Source organism: Drosophila takahashii, chromosome 2R (genome assembly GCF_030179915.1).
Source record: "Drosophila takahashii strain IR98-3 E-12201 chromosome 2R, DtakHiC1v2, whole genome shotgun sequence".
Taxonomy (NCBI): Eukaryota; Metazoa; Arthropoda; class Insecta; order Diptera; family Drosophilidae; genus Drosophila; species Drosophila takahashii.
The window spans coordinates 2,483,635-2,499,455 of record NC_091679.1 but is presented as its reverse complement, the minus strand read 5'-3'; the positions used below and the strand labels follow the sequence as shown (position 1 = coordinate 2,499,455).

Below are 15,821 nucleotides of genomic sequence, written 5' to 3'. Positions count from 1 at the left end.
TTTAATTGGTGTAAAACAAGCTGAGGATGTTATGGAAAAGGCAGTTGAAACCAAGATTTTCTAAATTAGGCACCGTAATGGTAATGCTATTGCTTTCATTGTTCTGTCAAGTCTCACAAGCAGCAATAATAAAAGGCGAGAATAAATCATTTAGCATTCGAAATATAAATGAGACGGCATCAGGAGATAAAGAAATTATAAGCACATCATTAGAAAAAGTAATGTGCTGATACAGAAGATGAGAATTGTTTGCGGTAAGCTTCGAGGATCAATGCAATATAGTGTTGGATAATATGCAAATCAGTTAATAGAACTAAAAGAAAATAATAATCTATTTATGATGCAAGAGAGATTAAAAAGCAAACGTGCTCCTTTCGAATTCATTGGATCATTATATCACATTTTCTATAGGATAATGGATGAAGATGATAGGAAGCAACTAGAAGAAAATATGAGAAATCTGTTAGACCATCAGCACAATTTAAAGAAAACGACTTAAGATATTAACGATAACTTTAGGAAAATGCATAAAAGAATTGAAAATACGACAGAAGTTCTTAAGGAGAGTTATTACGTTTATAAAGAGTCGATTAATTTCTTTATGATAACTTATCAACTTAACTCATTGATTGAAGCAATCATTAGTCTGTTAATTGACATTAATCAATTACAAAACAAGAAAGGAAGCTAGCTTCGGCCAGCCGAAGATTATATACCCTTGCAGATAGAGTAAATACCTATAGTTTAATGCTCACTCGGTGCAGTTCCAGGGATTCCAGATTCAGCGTGCCTATTTAAATTTTTTTTTTGTAAGTTGTCAAAAATCAAAACGCCTACTTCCTAAAAAGTTAGGGCTAGTATTCAACCCAACAAAAAGTCGTCCAAAACAAAAACTTCATATGAAACAAAATTTTTTGACGTTGTTTTTCATATGAATTTTTTTGTTTTTGACGACTTTTTGTTGGGTTGAGTACTAGCCCTTACAATGAGTTTTCGTATATTTGTTTGAATATTCCTATGGGAGCCTTATAATATAGTGGTCCGATCCGATACTTTATGTGGTCGGAAACGTCTCCTTTACTGCGTTGCAAACATCTGACTGAAATTATAAGAGGGTATTATAAGGATATAATGAGATATCCAAAATTCAAAGTAGTCTATCCGAAACATTAGTTCTTCCAGGGAAAAGGACAGGTACTGAGCTTAAGGAAGTCTATACGCTATTGACAGCTAGGGGATTACACAGGCCGACAAAATGTGACATGGGTCGATGTCCAGGCCTGCCACCATTTTATTTCGATAAATGAGGCTTTCCTAAGCATAAGTTGCCACTACGCCTATACTCCATCAGCTCTGGTATCTGGGCACTGCTTAAAACAATTTTAAAAATCCCAAAACCATTCACAAAAACCTGATGAGTGCCCTTAAAATTAAGGACATAAGGTGTCTTTGGATCAAAAATGCATTGAAGAAGAAAATTTTTTTATTTAATTTTTAAACGCTGTTCACAAATGAAGATTTTTAAACTTTGCTGTGACTTTAAAAGTTTGAATGCGCCCACCTCCTCGTGTGGTTGAGTTAGATTGAATTTTCCAAAACGACCGTATAAAAGAGACATGCAACTGTTTAATTCCGAAAAGATTACCAAAATTGGTTGACCACTCTTGGATATATATTCCAAAAGACGAAGAAAATTTGTGATTTTCTTAAGTTAAAGATACCGCAAATACCAGATTTGATGAACTACAGGCGTAGGGTTATGTCAATAGCCCCATTACTCTATAACTCCACCCCAGTGTAAATAGACTATAAGTCGAATTTTTTTCGGTATGATGTGTTGATGATGTGCAGCATTTCTAGTGTGAACCGTTTCTTGTAATGCTGTTCTTGTTGTACCATACCCCGCTTCATCGAAATTGGGCAAGTGTCGTTCGCTCGCACAGTGGTCTGCAAGTGCTGTTTTTGGCATATTTAAATTATTGTTGTTTTTTATGTCGGATTTGTGGCCCGCTATTCTTGTTTTTAGTTTGACTTTAGTTGTTCCAATTTATATTTTATTGCAGTTTTGTGAGGCGTTACCAGCACACGGAATTTTATAAATAATATTGTGTTTATCGAATATTTCAATTTTGCTTTTCATATTTCTAAATATTGATGCCATTGTTTTTGTAGGTTTATAAGCTAATTGAATTTTGTCACGGTCGTAAATGTTTGATAAGGTAAGGTAAAACAAAATGTCAACGTATGTGTGTGCCGACCGCTGCTCTAAACCGAAGAACAATATTCCAATATAGGACGGGCAAGGGAGGTAAATAGTAATTTGGTTATATAAGGGTCGTCCAATTCTTTTGACTAACGCTTTATAAACCCAAAAACACTCATAGCTTTGTTGACAGTCAGCATTATGTTATTTTATTTCTACAATTCCTTTATTTTATAAAAATTACGCGCTGTCAAATTTTTCTTTTCCGCCCGGGCCCGCGACTTGGGCCATTATGCTCAGTTTGACTGCAAACTGAAATTGAAGCTTAACAAAATATGTAGTAAGAGAAAAGCGTTGGGCATAAATTTTCCCTTCAGAAAATTTATATTTCGAAAATTCTCGCGAGCGATGTCCAATAAAGTGTCCCGAACAAAATGAGACTATTTTCACAAATATGACATTGAAAAGAATTTTTTTCATTACCATTAAAAAGACAGGTCGGCCAATAAAAGCACAAGTCTAAACGCTACAAAACAATAAAGGATTTTAGCTGTAGAATAAAATGCATTGTAACTCAAGAAGTAGAGGTCGCCCATCTTGGTGATTGGAAAATGTTGAAGTTAAAGATCCAAAGTACCATTTCCACCAAATTGTGGCTCTAGGCTGCAATGAGTTTAGATTTTATTAGGCCACAAAAAGTGCCTATTAATAGATAATTTGGAACTTTGACCACCAATGACTCAGAACTGTGACGTGATGAAAAGATTCCAAGTATGAGGTAGTACAGCTAAAATGCTCTCAGGTTTTGAAGCGTTTAGTCTTGGGCCAAAAAAAGTCCTGATTTTGTTGACCTGTGTAATGAAAATGACAAAATTTTCATTAACAAGAAAGGAAGTTAACTTCCATTGTAACTTTGTAGAAAGTATGCGCTTTGATTTTTGACATTGTAAAAACAACATTTTAAGTAGGCATACCTGCAAGGGTATATAAACTTCGGCTGGCCGAAGTTAACTTCCTTTCTTGTTTTACGAGTTTATTCTTAACATACAAAACTTATTGGTGACAGTGCTAAAGAAGTCGCGGTCCATGGAAGAAAAGCATATCACTAATGCACATGCTCCTGCGAATACAAACAGCAACCGATCCAAAAAAAATCAAAATCAATCCGCCAAATCTTCGGGCCACCTTGGTTCAAGACAACCCCAATGGTACAGCGGTTCATAAATTTAAAAAAGTTAAAATATATTTTTTCTTCATGGACCGAGACCCGTGCTAGGCATGACCTCGTAACTGATGCAAAAAATGAAAAAAATCATCCTTCAGATGAAATGTAGAAGACATCGGACTATTGAATAAAAGTTATGCGCAATCAAAATGTTATATATCCATCTCCCTCGCACTCCTTTTAACTGAGTGACGAGTATTAGATAGTAAGGACACCAACCCGACTATAGCGTTCTCTCTTCTTTTTAAATCGATTGTTTGATAAACGTTGATGTGGGAGCCTCCGAAAGTTGCAGTTCTTAACGGTTCATCAATCTTAAACGACATCATATTTTTTCGTCATGTTAATTTTTTTTATTTTGCTGCTCGTTTTCTGCTCGTTTAAAATATGTTTTTACCTAAAATTCGATGTCTAGTAATGAATTTATTTTTCATTAGCTTTACTTTTCTCGAAAGGTTTTTTTTTATATATATATGCTTTATTTATTGAATTTTCTCTATAATGAGAATAACAATGAGTATATCAAATCTTAAGAATATAACTTAATTTACAGTCATGTAGACTGAATTTAGACTAAAGGGTCCTTATATTTATCGCTGGGCTGGCAGATCGTTTCGATGTAGACGAGATCTGTTCGAAACCCGTGTTAGGTTCCTTGCGAGAATATTTAGGTGCAGTGTAAGCTTATTATGGTAGGCCGCTTTCTGCTTTGATATTTCATCTTCAACCGGTTGTATGCCCAGATCCCTCTGGATGTTTTCGTTCCGAACATACCATGATGCCCCAGTGATTGTTCGCAGGATTTTTGATTGTGAGCGCTGTAATATGTCAACGTTGCTGTTGCTCACATTCCCCCAAAGCTGGGAGCCGTAAATCCAAATGGGCTTAAGGGTTGAGTTGTAGAGAAGAACTTTAAAGTCCAGACACTGGGGTGAACGAGAATTTATAATCCAGTGTAGGCTGCTAGTTTTAAGTCTGAGATGTGCTTTCTTGCATTCAAAGTGCCTCCGCCAGGTTAAGCGTCTTTCGAGGTGGAAGGTGGACGCCGAGGAATGTTACATCGCTGGATTAGGGGATCTGCGTACTTTTCAAAGTTAGCGGGGGCACGATTGTCTATTAAGGGTAAGCGTTATATGTTTTCATACGCCAGTCTGATAGCCATTTCTCGACTACCACCAGATGATCAGCTAGTTGAGCTGTTGCTCTAGTTGGGCATCTCGAGCGGCTCAGGATTGCGTTATCGTCAGCAAAAGTGAAAATGTGGTTTGTAGGAATGTCTGCTGTGTATAGGACAAACAGGGTAGGGCCCAGTGCGCTACCTTGTGGGATTGCATCTAACCTCGAAGACTCTCTGGTAGAGGTATGACTCAAGTAACTTATGAGTGTTTTCTGGCAGTAATGTTATGATTTTATGCATAAGGTCTTAGAGCCACACTCGGTCGAATGCCTGAGAGACTTCGAGGAATATAGCACTACAATATTCCCGATCTTCGAAGGCTGTACGAATTACGGATGTTATCCGGTTGACTTGCTTGATGGTTCCGTGGCTTTCTTGAAACCCGAATTGATGTGCCGGGATTACGTTTTGTTCTCTTAAATATGGTGCAATGCGCGTGAGCAGGCATTTTTCTAGTAGTTTGGACAGGCACGATAGTAAGCTTATTGGCATGTACGATGATGGAATTGTGTGGTCTTTCCCAAGCTTCGGTATCGTTATAACCACAGGCTTTTTTGGGGTAGTAGCCAAGTTTTGTGATTCCGTTAAATAGTTTGTATAAAACATCCACTGCGCAGTTTGGAAGTTAAATTATCATTTTTGGGATTTTTAGGTCGCCCCCTGGAGACTTCTTTGGTTTTAATTGCTTCCTTATGGCATTCGCAATTTCAGGAGCTTGAAACAAAATCGGGATAATTGCAATTTCAGAGCTAAGCGGCGCTAGTTGAAAAGAGTTTGTGGCGACGTTTGGCTGAAATACATTTTGTAGGTGCAAAGTAAATGTTTCGGCTCTGTCTTCGTCCCTGCTGGCCCAAGTACCCGAGGAGTTTATAATCGGAGTGACTGATTCTATCGGATAACTTAAATTTGTGTGGGCTCTCCACAAAGGATGCTTTGTGCTGGTCGGCGCAGCGATTTGGCGCTTACTAAATTTCTTAGGATGTTCTTGGTCACAGCGAAGTCAATTAAGTCCGGAAGTTTTCTGGGGGCAGATGACCAATATGTGGGGCTGCTAGGGGAGACAAAGGGAGTTTGTTGCTTAAATCTGTGATTGCTTATACAGTTGCCTTCCTTTGGGGGTCACGAGTCTTGATCCCCAGTGCGTATGCTTGGCGTTGTAGTCTCATTCTGGAAGCGTGCATATTTAGCTTGTTGAAACTGACTCTTCAGCTCCTTATAGACCGTGCAGCCTCTGTAGTTTGCAGTAGGTTTTCTACAGTTAGCGCATTTCTTCGTTTTTTCTTTGCTTGCAGGGCACGGTTCTGAGTTGTGGAAGTACGCAGACGGATCGAAGCCCGTAGTTGTTTCTGGTGTGTCCGTTAATGCACTACGAGAAGTACAAGCAACGACACCAAGCACGTGCTTGTTACGGGCGGGTTTCTTCATACAGTCATACAAAATAAGCATTATTTGGTTCAGGAATGGTTTCTTTACTATTAAAACCAGCTTAAATCACATTCTTAGTTGCTTTACACTAATCCTTTTGGGAATAGTTTGGACTTCCTCCAAAGAAGGACTCGGATGGATGATATATTTTGAAAGGAATTCTTAAAATAAGCCAGTAAGCCAAAATGGTGTGTAGCGGCTCCTGTAATAGGGGCAGGACCATTAAATTTGGCTGGGAAGTTCTGTCTAGGTTTACACAAGGACGTACAATACAAGAAATTGTTAAAAGTTAAAGGGCATTATAAAAATAAATATTTACTACAAGTTTACAAACATTTTTTTTTCGTCAAAAATAGGACCCTTTTTTTTTTAATTTAATTAATAATACTGTGAGGTTTATGATATCGATTTATTTTTGAGGTGAAATTTCTTTAGGCGCGTTATGCATTTCGTGGACGGAGTAAAACCAATTCATGACCGTCACGAAAATCGTACATCTACCGTTATTTTCTTCACCGCTGACGAACGTTCTCTTTGTCCACTTTTTTCCTCTCTTCGCTCTGAGCGCGCTCGCACATGGAGCGAGCTCATGGTGGAACTATACAAGGTGATCTTGTCGCGAGAGCTGCCCTCTTTTGAGGACGTTATTTGTGCCAGTCTCTATCTAGCTTTCTCATTCTATCGCTGAAGAGAGACAGAGAGGTAAACATATTTAACGTCCTCAGCAGAGCTGACGAGACCACCTTGTATAGTTTCACCATGAGCGAGCTCAGCTATGCTAGAAACGTTAAATATGCTTACATGTCTGTCTCTCTTAAGCGATAGAATGAGATAGCTAGATAGAGACTGGCACAAATGACGTTTTAAAAGAGAGCAGCTCTTGCGTTGAGACCACTTTACACATTCCTAGTGTGCGCTGTCCGTGTTAGATTCTTTGGTTGTGTAAGTGTATAAGCAAACGAAATTATGCACTTACACTCCTTGGTTGCAGCATGCGCTCGCATAAAGTTGAGAGAGTAAAATCTAAAATAAATCTAAGCTTGCTTGTGAGAATACGATTTTTAAGCTGAAATCATTTGTGTGACATCAATTAAGATGCAAGAAAGAAGTAAAGCATACAGAGAGCGTCTGCGATCTGCTGAAGCTGACGCTTTGGCCAGCCGAAGCTAGCTTCCTTTCTTGTTTTTTATGAAATTAGAGCTGGTGTTATATACCCTTGCAAATAATTCCTATTAATTTACAAATCTCAAAAATGTTAAATTTCCTCTTATTTCTCACTAATTTTCCAATCGTTCCTATGGCAGCTATATGATATCAAATAAAAACACCTCTAAACGAGGTAAAAAACTAGTGACGATCGCACTTTCAACGTACAAAAGTTCTTAAATCATCTTTTGTGACGAAAAATGATTTTAGATGCGACTAAATAAGTACGCTACCTAAAATTTAATCGTTTGGCACGCTTTAGCAAATATTTAATATCTACACGAAAGTTTTATGTTGTAGCGTGCCGAATGAATAAATTGCAGGTAGCGTTCTTATTTAGTCGCATCTAAAATCATTTTTCGTCACAAAAGTTGATATCAGATTTTATCATATGACCCCTCATTTGACGGGTATTTTAAATAGGAACGCAACTAAAACATTGCGAGGGGGCATTTATCCCCACCGGCCCCAACAGCTCCAAATTTCGAAATTTTCACTTTTTCACTTTCACCGCTTTCTCTTCCAAGCCAATTAATTTTCTTAAAGTCTTGGTATGCAATCCTTTAAGTTTTTGCAATACCTTTCGATTGGTGTATTACTCATTACGATCGGACTATCACAGCAGATTTTCAATTTTTCGCCTTCGCACACTCTCCTGGTGCGCTTCGTCACTACATGGACTGCCGTCCATAGTGATAGAAGTTCGATATTGATCAAATTAAAATCGAAGTTCGAAAATATTTAAAAGACTCATATCCCAGAGTAGAAGAGAATACAATAAAAACCATAGAAGCATTAATTTTCCGATCGCAGCTGTATGATATAGACGTCCGATTTTAAGGATGGGCAAGTTTTCGCTACAGATCAAGACTCGTCTCCCACACAAACAGACTTGCTGTCAGACTTTCCAGACCTATGAACAGAAGAAGACTAAAGAGATTGCACCCATCAGCCAATTGGATACTTGGACGGCACGCTTGTGGAAGACTCATTCCAGACCTAGACGCATAGTCTGCAACACTGTTAAATTTTTGTAATGACTCTTTTTTTTTATTCACTACTTTTGATATTTTTACCATGGGTGAAAGTGAATTGAGTTCCACATAACACCCTCCAGTAAACATTTTGTTGAGCATATCGAAAAAAAAAACAATTTTTAAGTCAATAGAACAGAGCTTAACTTTGCCATACAGATCAATATGATTGGATAAGAATGGCAGCGAACCAGCTCGACAAAGATGAAAAATGTGTTTTTTGGTCGACTTTAAGTCGGCTGTATTTATCGTAAAAACTCGAAATAAATCCGTTGAAAAATCATAATGGGTACAAACTTAAAGTTTATATCCTACCGAATAAAACAAACCGGATATGGCCCAAGTATATTTCGGGTCAGAATAGTCATGGAAAAATATCAATGAACACTCCTTTTACATGGTCTTAATTTTAATTTTTTTTTTAATTAAAATGTTGTGGCTGCTGCTGGTGTTTGTTGTCGTTTCCTTCTTCTTTCTTATGTTGTTTCAGCCAGTTCCTGGTATGGCGCCGTTACACTATGGTTAATTTAACCACTTTTTGTGGCATTAATTAATAACTTACTAACAAAGCAATATTTTACATTTTTGTTTTTTGACTTTACTATATTAAATTTAAAGGAATTTTTGTTGGAAAAATAGGCGTAGTCCCGCCTTTTTTTTTAAATTTATTTTTTTATAAACGCATTGAATAAAATTTTTGTAATAATAAGAACAACATATTTACTTTTTAAAAATATATAAAAGTTTAAATTTTTGTATTTTTTGAATGAAATTTTATTTTTATAATTATTACCAATATAATTTCTAAAAAAAGTAATATAAAACTTTATAACAAAGTGATTTCAGTGAATCAATGATGTAACATAATTTGTAACTAATTAACACTAGTTTACAGCAAAAAAAGATAAACATTGAGACCAATTTTTTTCGATTAGTTTTGAGTTGCTGATCACGCTGAACAAATTAAAAACAAGAGAGAACGCTATAGTCGGGTTGTTGTCCCGACTATCAAATACCCGTCACTCGGCTAAAGGGAGTGCGATGGAGATTGATATATACAATTTTTTTGATTGCGTATAAATTTTTATTGAATGGTCCGATTTGAAAAATGTCTTCTACATTTCGATAGGTATAAGTTCTTGGAAACTTTAAAGGTGTGGGCGCCAGACACATTTTAAACTTGTTAGTGTTAATAGTGTTACTTGATCTTTCTTCTTTAAAATGTATTTGGTTTGAATTTAAAATTTTGAGTGGTTAATTTTTTATTGGCATCGAAGGGACCGTCACACGCTACATGTCGCACGCGACAGTTTTTTCCGTAAATTTCTTTGTTGGTTTTTCTGCAACCTTAACGTCAAAAAAACCGTTTAAAAGCTTTTTTTTGTCCAAATAACAGGTATTGTCCTAGAAAATTATCGAAGGATACTCAAATTACTTAGCTTAGTTGAGGATCCATCTAACAAGAATCAAATATCAGTGCAAAATTATATAGAAATATGTTTTATTCGAGTTTTACGATTTTTTGCTTGGTTGACATCCCCAGAGAATCGCCCATATCTCTTCTTTCCTGTCTTCGCTCTGAGCGTGCAGAGCGAAGAGAGGAAAGAAGAGTACAAAGAGAACGTTTGTCAGCGGTGATAGGGAAGAAGAAGATTTTCGTGTCGGTCATGAATTGGTTTTACCCCGTCGCTGAAAATGCATATCGCGCCTAAAGAAGTTTCACTTCAATAACAAATCAAGCAGATTAATTTTACAAAGAGTAAAGTAAATACCTGAAGCTTTAAGTTTCAATTTAAATAAACTAATTCGGACCTCTTTTGCGAACGTTTGACCACTTTGAATGCTACATTGTTTTGACGAAATGCTAACGTAACGCCGCTGCGCTGCAAAATTGAACACGTGTTCACGCTTTGCGTTCTATTTTTAGAAAGTCCCGTTAGATTTCCAGAAAATTCCGGCTTGCCATCAAGAAGCTTGGATATTTTTGATAAAATTTGTTTACTTATCAATAATTTTTGGTACTGGCGATTTTTTTAATTTTGGCCTATGTGCGCATCCACTGTGCAGTGATGGGACCACTGCTGTGGAACACCACGTACAACGGTGTGTGACTCATCCAGAGAACACCACAATCGTCAACAACAAACTTTTAAAATCGAAAAGTGGGAACACTGTCACTATTTTGACCGCCGCTGTATGATATTATGTTTTATGGCCTAATTTCATTTATTTTGTTCTCCCTAAAAAAAATCTTGAAATTATTTTGAGTATGGGGTTTAAAGGAATAAGAGTTTAATTTAATTAACTTTTTTTTTTATTTTATTCCATGGGTGAAATTTATTGCGGCTCTCGCTTCTGCAACAAAAAAAAGGCGCAATACCTAAAAAAAAAACTTAGGAAATACTTTTAAAAATACTAGAGGCTTACAAATAAATCCTTAGCATTTGGGCCATAGAACTAACTATTTATCAAAAAATCGTATTGTGCGGAGCAGCAGTATACGTTTTTAAAATTCAAAATATTTAAAATTGCCCCTCTACTTGCAACACAGCTCAACCCCTCATCTCATCAGTTTTCTTGGCTGTTGCTCTCGCGGCCGTCACTCTCTTGTCATCCGCTCTCTGGCGTTTGCTCTTGGCAGGCTCTCATAAAATGCGACACCATAAATAATTATACCCGTTACTCGTAGAGTATTTGAACAAAGGTATGTAACAGGAAGTATGTAGAAGGAAGCATTTCCGACCCTATAATCATTACGTGTCCAAATTAATATTCTGTGATATGGATTTTGAAGGTCAAGGTATTATTTTTAGTTTTTAATATTAATAAAAGCTAACTTGTGTTGTCCTTATTATGAATTTAATTCTTTGCCTTCAATATTATTAGTAGCTTTTGTATTCATATTTTTATGTTTACTTAAAGTTTTAACTGTGATCCCTCAAGATTCCCCCATTCATTTTTTATTCGGCGTATTTGTTAATACCTTAAGGTATAAAAGAAGTTAAAGCTAGCTGTAGATATTTGCAGATGTGTTCATAATCAACAATATACTATCATTGTCTCTTTAAGGTCAAATCACCTGTTTTGCGTTGTAGTTGTGCTGTGTTTTTGGGTTCGTCTTTCTGTTTTTTCATTAGGCTCAAATTTTAATTTTTGTTTTCTTTTGCTATTATTGGAATTTTTGTTTCTTATTGTTATTGGGTTTTTTTTATTTTCATATAATTTAAACGTAATAATCAAAACTAACGGATTATTATATGTGGGCGGATAAGAAACCGAAGGCGTGGTTACCTATCTGATTAAAATATGAGTTAAATGCAATAATTCAATGCAATAACAAATTTGAAACTGATAATAGCAACGAGTTCCAAATTTGGTCCGATATTTTGTATGGTAGCTATGGGATATAGTTTGATAAATTGTAATTAAAATATTTTTATAAAATTTTGGGAAAATTTCGTAACGATATTACAACTAGAAGTATTTTAACCGCGGTTCCCATACAGGCCCAACCACTGTGCCACGCCTTTAAAGATTTCGGAAAAGTAAAAATTCAGTTTTATTGTGTTTATCAATATCAAATCGGACCACTCGTTAAAAATGTATGCCTGATTAAAGTTTTATATATCCATCTCCCTTGCACTCCCTATAGCTGAGTTACGGGTATCTGATAGTCGGTGCTCCCGACTACAGCGTTCTCTCTTGTTTTTTGTGTTTTTAATCTCAATTTAAATTTTATCCGCAATAGCAACCGCAGCCTTAAACCGGTTTATTGGCACAGCTGACCGTCTGATCCATTTCCAGTAGTGTTGGGTAAAACTGCTCATTTTGGTGCCCATGCTCACTTGTTCCTTTTTTCTTAACGAGTTAACTCACTCAGTTTGCTCACTTGTCGCCTTTCTCTGTCCTTAACTTTTTCAATGGCTCTGAGAAAACTGCTGATTGACTGTAAAACCGTATGCAAACAAAATGTATCCAAATAGTGAAAAAATACCGTTTGAGCCAAAAACAGGAAGAGAGCAACTAAGCAAGTGAACTAAAAAGATCAAATAAGAGAGCCAAACTGAACAAAAAAGAGCAAGAGAGCAAAAATGAACAAGTGCACAATAAAGAAGTTTTAGGAACATGTTAACTCACACAGTTAAAGGTAAAGGTTGGCTAAGGAGAGGAAATACTGGTGTGGTTAAAATGATGTTCGTTCGGCGTGAAGGTTGATTATGGATGGTAACACGGGTTAAGGTGAGGAAATAGTGAAAAGCGTATTAAGGTGCTAAAAAAATGTGGCTAGGGTAAGATTACAATGGGCGATAGGTGGGGTTAAGGTAAGGTAATGTTGGGGTTAAGGCGGTGCGAGGTAAGGTAAGTCGTGGTTAGGGGGATTTTGACTAGAATATTAGTGCGTTCCAGGTGGTTTTATTGTGGCGCTCATTAAGATTAGGTGGGATTTTGCTTAAATTTTATTAGAATTCTAAAAAATTAAAAAACGTTGTTACTATCTATAGCCAATAGAAGTAGGCAACGTCGCTTATTGCTAGTATGATATTTAAATGTTTATTTATACCCTTTTCAATTAGTTGAAAAATGAAAGGAACGGTTTTGGGAACATTTTGTAAGCCTACCGCTTAATTATACAGGCCGACAGAATTTCGTGTTTTTGGTTGTCCAGGCCTGTCACCCTTTTATAACAGCGGTCGGCAGCGTCCTATTAAGTGAGCATAGGAAATTGTTCTGCTCATTCTCTGCCTCTTACGTATACTGTAGAACAGCGGCCCGCACACAAGACTAATGAGCTGCCCTGTGCAATTTACTCACACAAATATAAAACATAATGAAATTGTATGAGTGAGCAGACCGCTGTTTTATAAGCATAACACTAGTTTACAGCCGAAATTCTCCCCAGCAATTGATGGCAAATTCTGTTAGTGCTGGACCCCTAGATCACGAAAATACCACTAATTTCTTTTCGATGGCACAATTTTTTTAAAGATTTTTTTTAGTTTGAATTGTTAAATTTCGGTCTTTTTTTGAAAAATGGAAATAAATCCGTTGAAAAATCCAATTGGGTACAAACTTAAAGATTGCAACGGCAACGGGGTCAAAAAATAGCTAAATTTAAAAGCTAGAAAACTATATAAAGGAATTTATTTTCTAAAAATTCCTAAAAAAAATATAAAATTTCCTGCATTATGACTGTAAGTATTTTTAACAACTTATATCCATTTGGATAATTAAATAATTTCAAATATTAAATTCACTTTTATAATTTTTTAGCTTTAAAAAATCTGATTTAGCTATTTTTGACTGGGCTGCGATCACCAATCATTTTTGTTTACATGACGCCGCCTATGATAAAACTTAAATTTGGACTCTGTCGAAAAAAAGTTTAAAAATCCGAACTTTAAAAATTCACCATAAATTTAATTTTGAATGGATTTTGGCCATATTCAGCTTGTTTTATTCAGTAGGTTGTAATCTTGAAGTTTGTTCCCATTATGATTTTTCAACGGATTTATTTCAAGTTTTTACGACTTACAGTCGACCGAAAAACACATTTTTCATGTTTGTCGAGCTGCTTTGCCGCCATTACTTATCCAATCATATCGATCTCTATGGCAAAGTTAAGCTCTGACCTATTGACTTTAAAATAAAACGGAAACAGGCGAAATTTAACATTTCGAACTTTAAAAAATCTGTGCCATCGAAAAGAAATTAGTGGTATTTTCGTGATCTAGGGGTCCAACACTAACAGAATTTTCCATCAATTGCTGGAAAGCACACCAAGAATATTATTTTGTAAACTAGTGTAATCAACGGGTCATTCTAAGACATATTGTCCATGAAACTATATGCCTTAAACCACGTTTGACCATCCGCATTTGCAAAAGAAAAATACTTTGGTTTAGATAACATTTTATTTTATTCTTGTGTCTTATTTGCAGGCGCATTTCTGCTGCTAGCGATCGGATTTTTGGCTATAGCAACGGCTACGCTGGTGAACGTTTTTGAGCCCTACGATTTAATATTTAAATGGGTAAGTCCGATATCATAAAGTGTCACCCATTTAGCAGCGTATTTACCCTTTGTCATGTGATTCGCTAATTAAAAAATTTGCACGAATGTTATAGTACTAAAGTAAAATGTAAATGTTATCTGATATTTAAGACACTCGTGTGTATACGGTCTTTTAATTATAACCGTTACTCGCTAATTAAAAAATGTGCACGAATGTTATAGTACTAAAGTAAAATGTAAATGTTATCTGATATTTAAGACACTCGTGTGTATACGGTCTTTTAATTATACCCGTTACTTGTAGAGTAAAGGGCTATATTTTATTCGTGCAAAAGTATGTAACAGCTAGAAAGAGGCGTTTCCGACCCCATAACGCATATATATTCTTGATCAGGATCACTAGCAGAGTCGATCTAGCCATGTCTGTCTATCCGTCTGTCAGTCTGTCTGAATGAATAAACGCTGAGATCTCGAAAACTACAAAAGCTAGAAGGGCTTCCTACGCAGCGTAAGTTTATTTCAGCATAGCGCCACGCCCCCTCTAAAGCCCACAATCGCCCACTAACGATTTTATGTGTCCCACACCTTTGAAGATCTCCGAAAATTATAAATACAATTTTGTTGTGTATATTTATACCTATCGAAATAAAGAAGACATTTTTCAAACCGGACAATTGATTAAAAAACTATGCGCAATCAGAAAATTGTATATATCTTCCTTGCACTCCCTTTAGCTGAGTGACGGGTATTAGATAGTCCGGACACCATCCCGACTATAGCATTCTCTTTTGTTTTATGGATCTTACTTTTTTAACTTAACGATAAAAATATAAATTTCTGTTATGTCTCTTTTTGCCATTCGACGTGAGAAATTCACGGATTATTTGACCTGAAGAGTTCGCAGGTAAATATACCAATTATTCTGAGTGGAGACCTTTAACCGCTTAAATACCCATATCATTCGCCAAAACGAATTCGTGAATTCCCTTGACCTGGAGAATTCGCAAATCATTTGACTCTAAATATTAACACCATAATTTTTTGGAATCGTAATTCGTAATCGTAATTTTATTCAAGAGAGTTAAAATTAAATCAGCTAATTCTTCCGTCCTAACTTCCTTGTGCGAATTGTCTTCTAAGATTGAGAACTCAATCGAAATTGAATGTTTAAGACTCATCGAAATACATAATATAAGTATTATCGAAGTTATAACAGTCATAACACGTACAGCCACTACAGCAATACTGCAATTCGGCAACCAGAGCGTCATTTTGCTTAACAGTCATCAATCTGCCGACGCAGCAAATATATAGGACACCACAATTCGGAAATAGAGCAATAGCTATGATAAGCGCCGCATATAGCACTTTAACCCACTGCGAGTTATGAACGTAACGGAAACACTGTGTACCTATAACTACCGTTAAGTTTGTTCAATAAAATCAGTATCAATCTCAGAATACCACTGTCTGTTGCTCATCTACCATCGCACAGTGGCGCCTTTTGACTTTTTTTTGGTAATAAATCATAACTTTTGA

At 36.2% G+C, this 15,821-nt stretch overlaps 1 protein-coding gene and 1 long non-coding RNA gene across 8 annotated transcripts in view; both read left to right on the top strand.

The window, feature by feature from the left end:
• The window catches only part of LOC138912316 (scavenger receptor class B member 1), a 472,662-nt gene that overhangs the window by 73,427 nt on the left and 383,414 nt on the right, over positions 1–15,821 (top strand). For all 7 annotated transcript variants that reach the window (XM_070212707.1, XM_070212704.1, XM_070212706.1 and 4 more), the window contains exon 2: positions 14,210–14,301. In XM_070212707.1, coding sequence (XP_070068808.1) covers positions 14,210–14,301 — 92 coding nt within the window. The remainder of the gene's footprint in view (positions 1–14,209; positions 14,302–15,821) is intronic.
• On the top strand, positions 4,401–5,183 carry LOC138912251 (uncharacterized). The gene is made up of 3 exons (XR_011417757.1): positions 4,401–4,550; positions 4,608–4,788; positions 4,849–5,183. It is a non-coding gene; the product is annotated as an uncharacterized lncRNA (long non-coding RNA).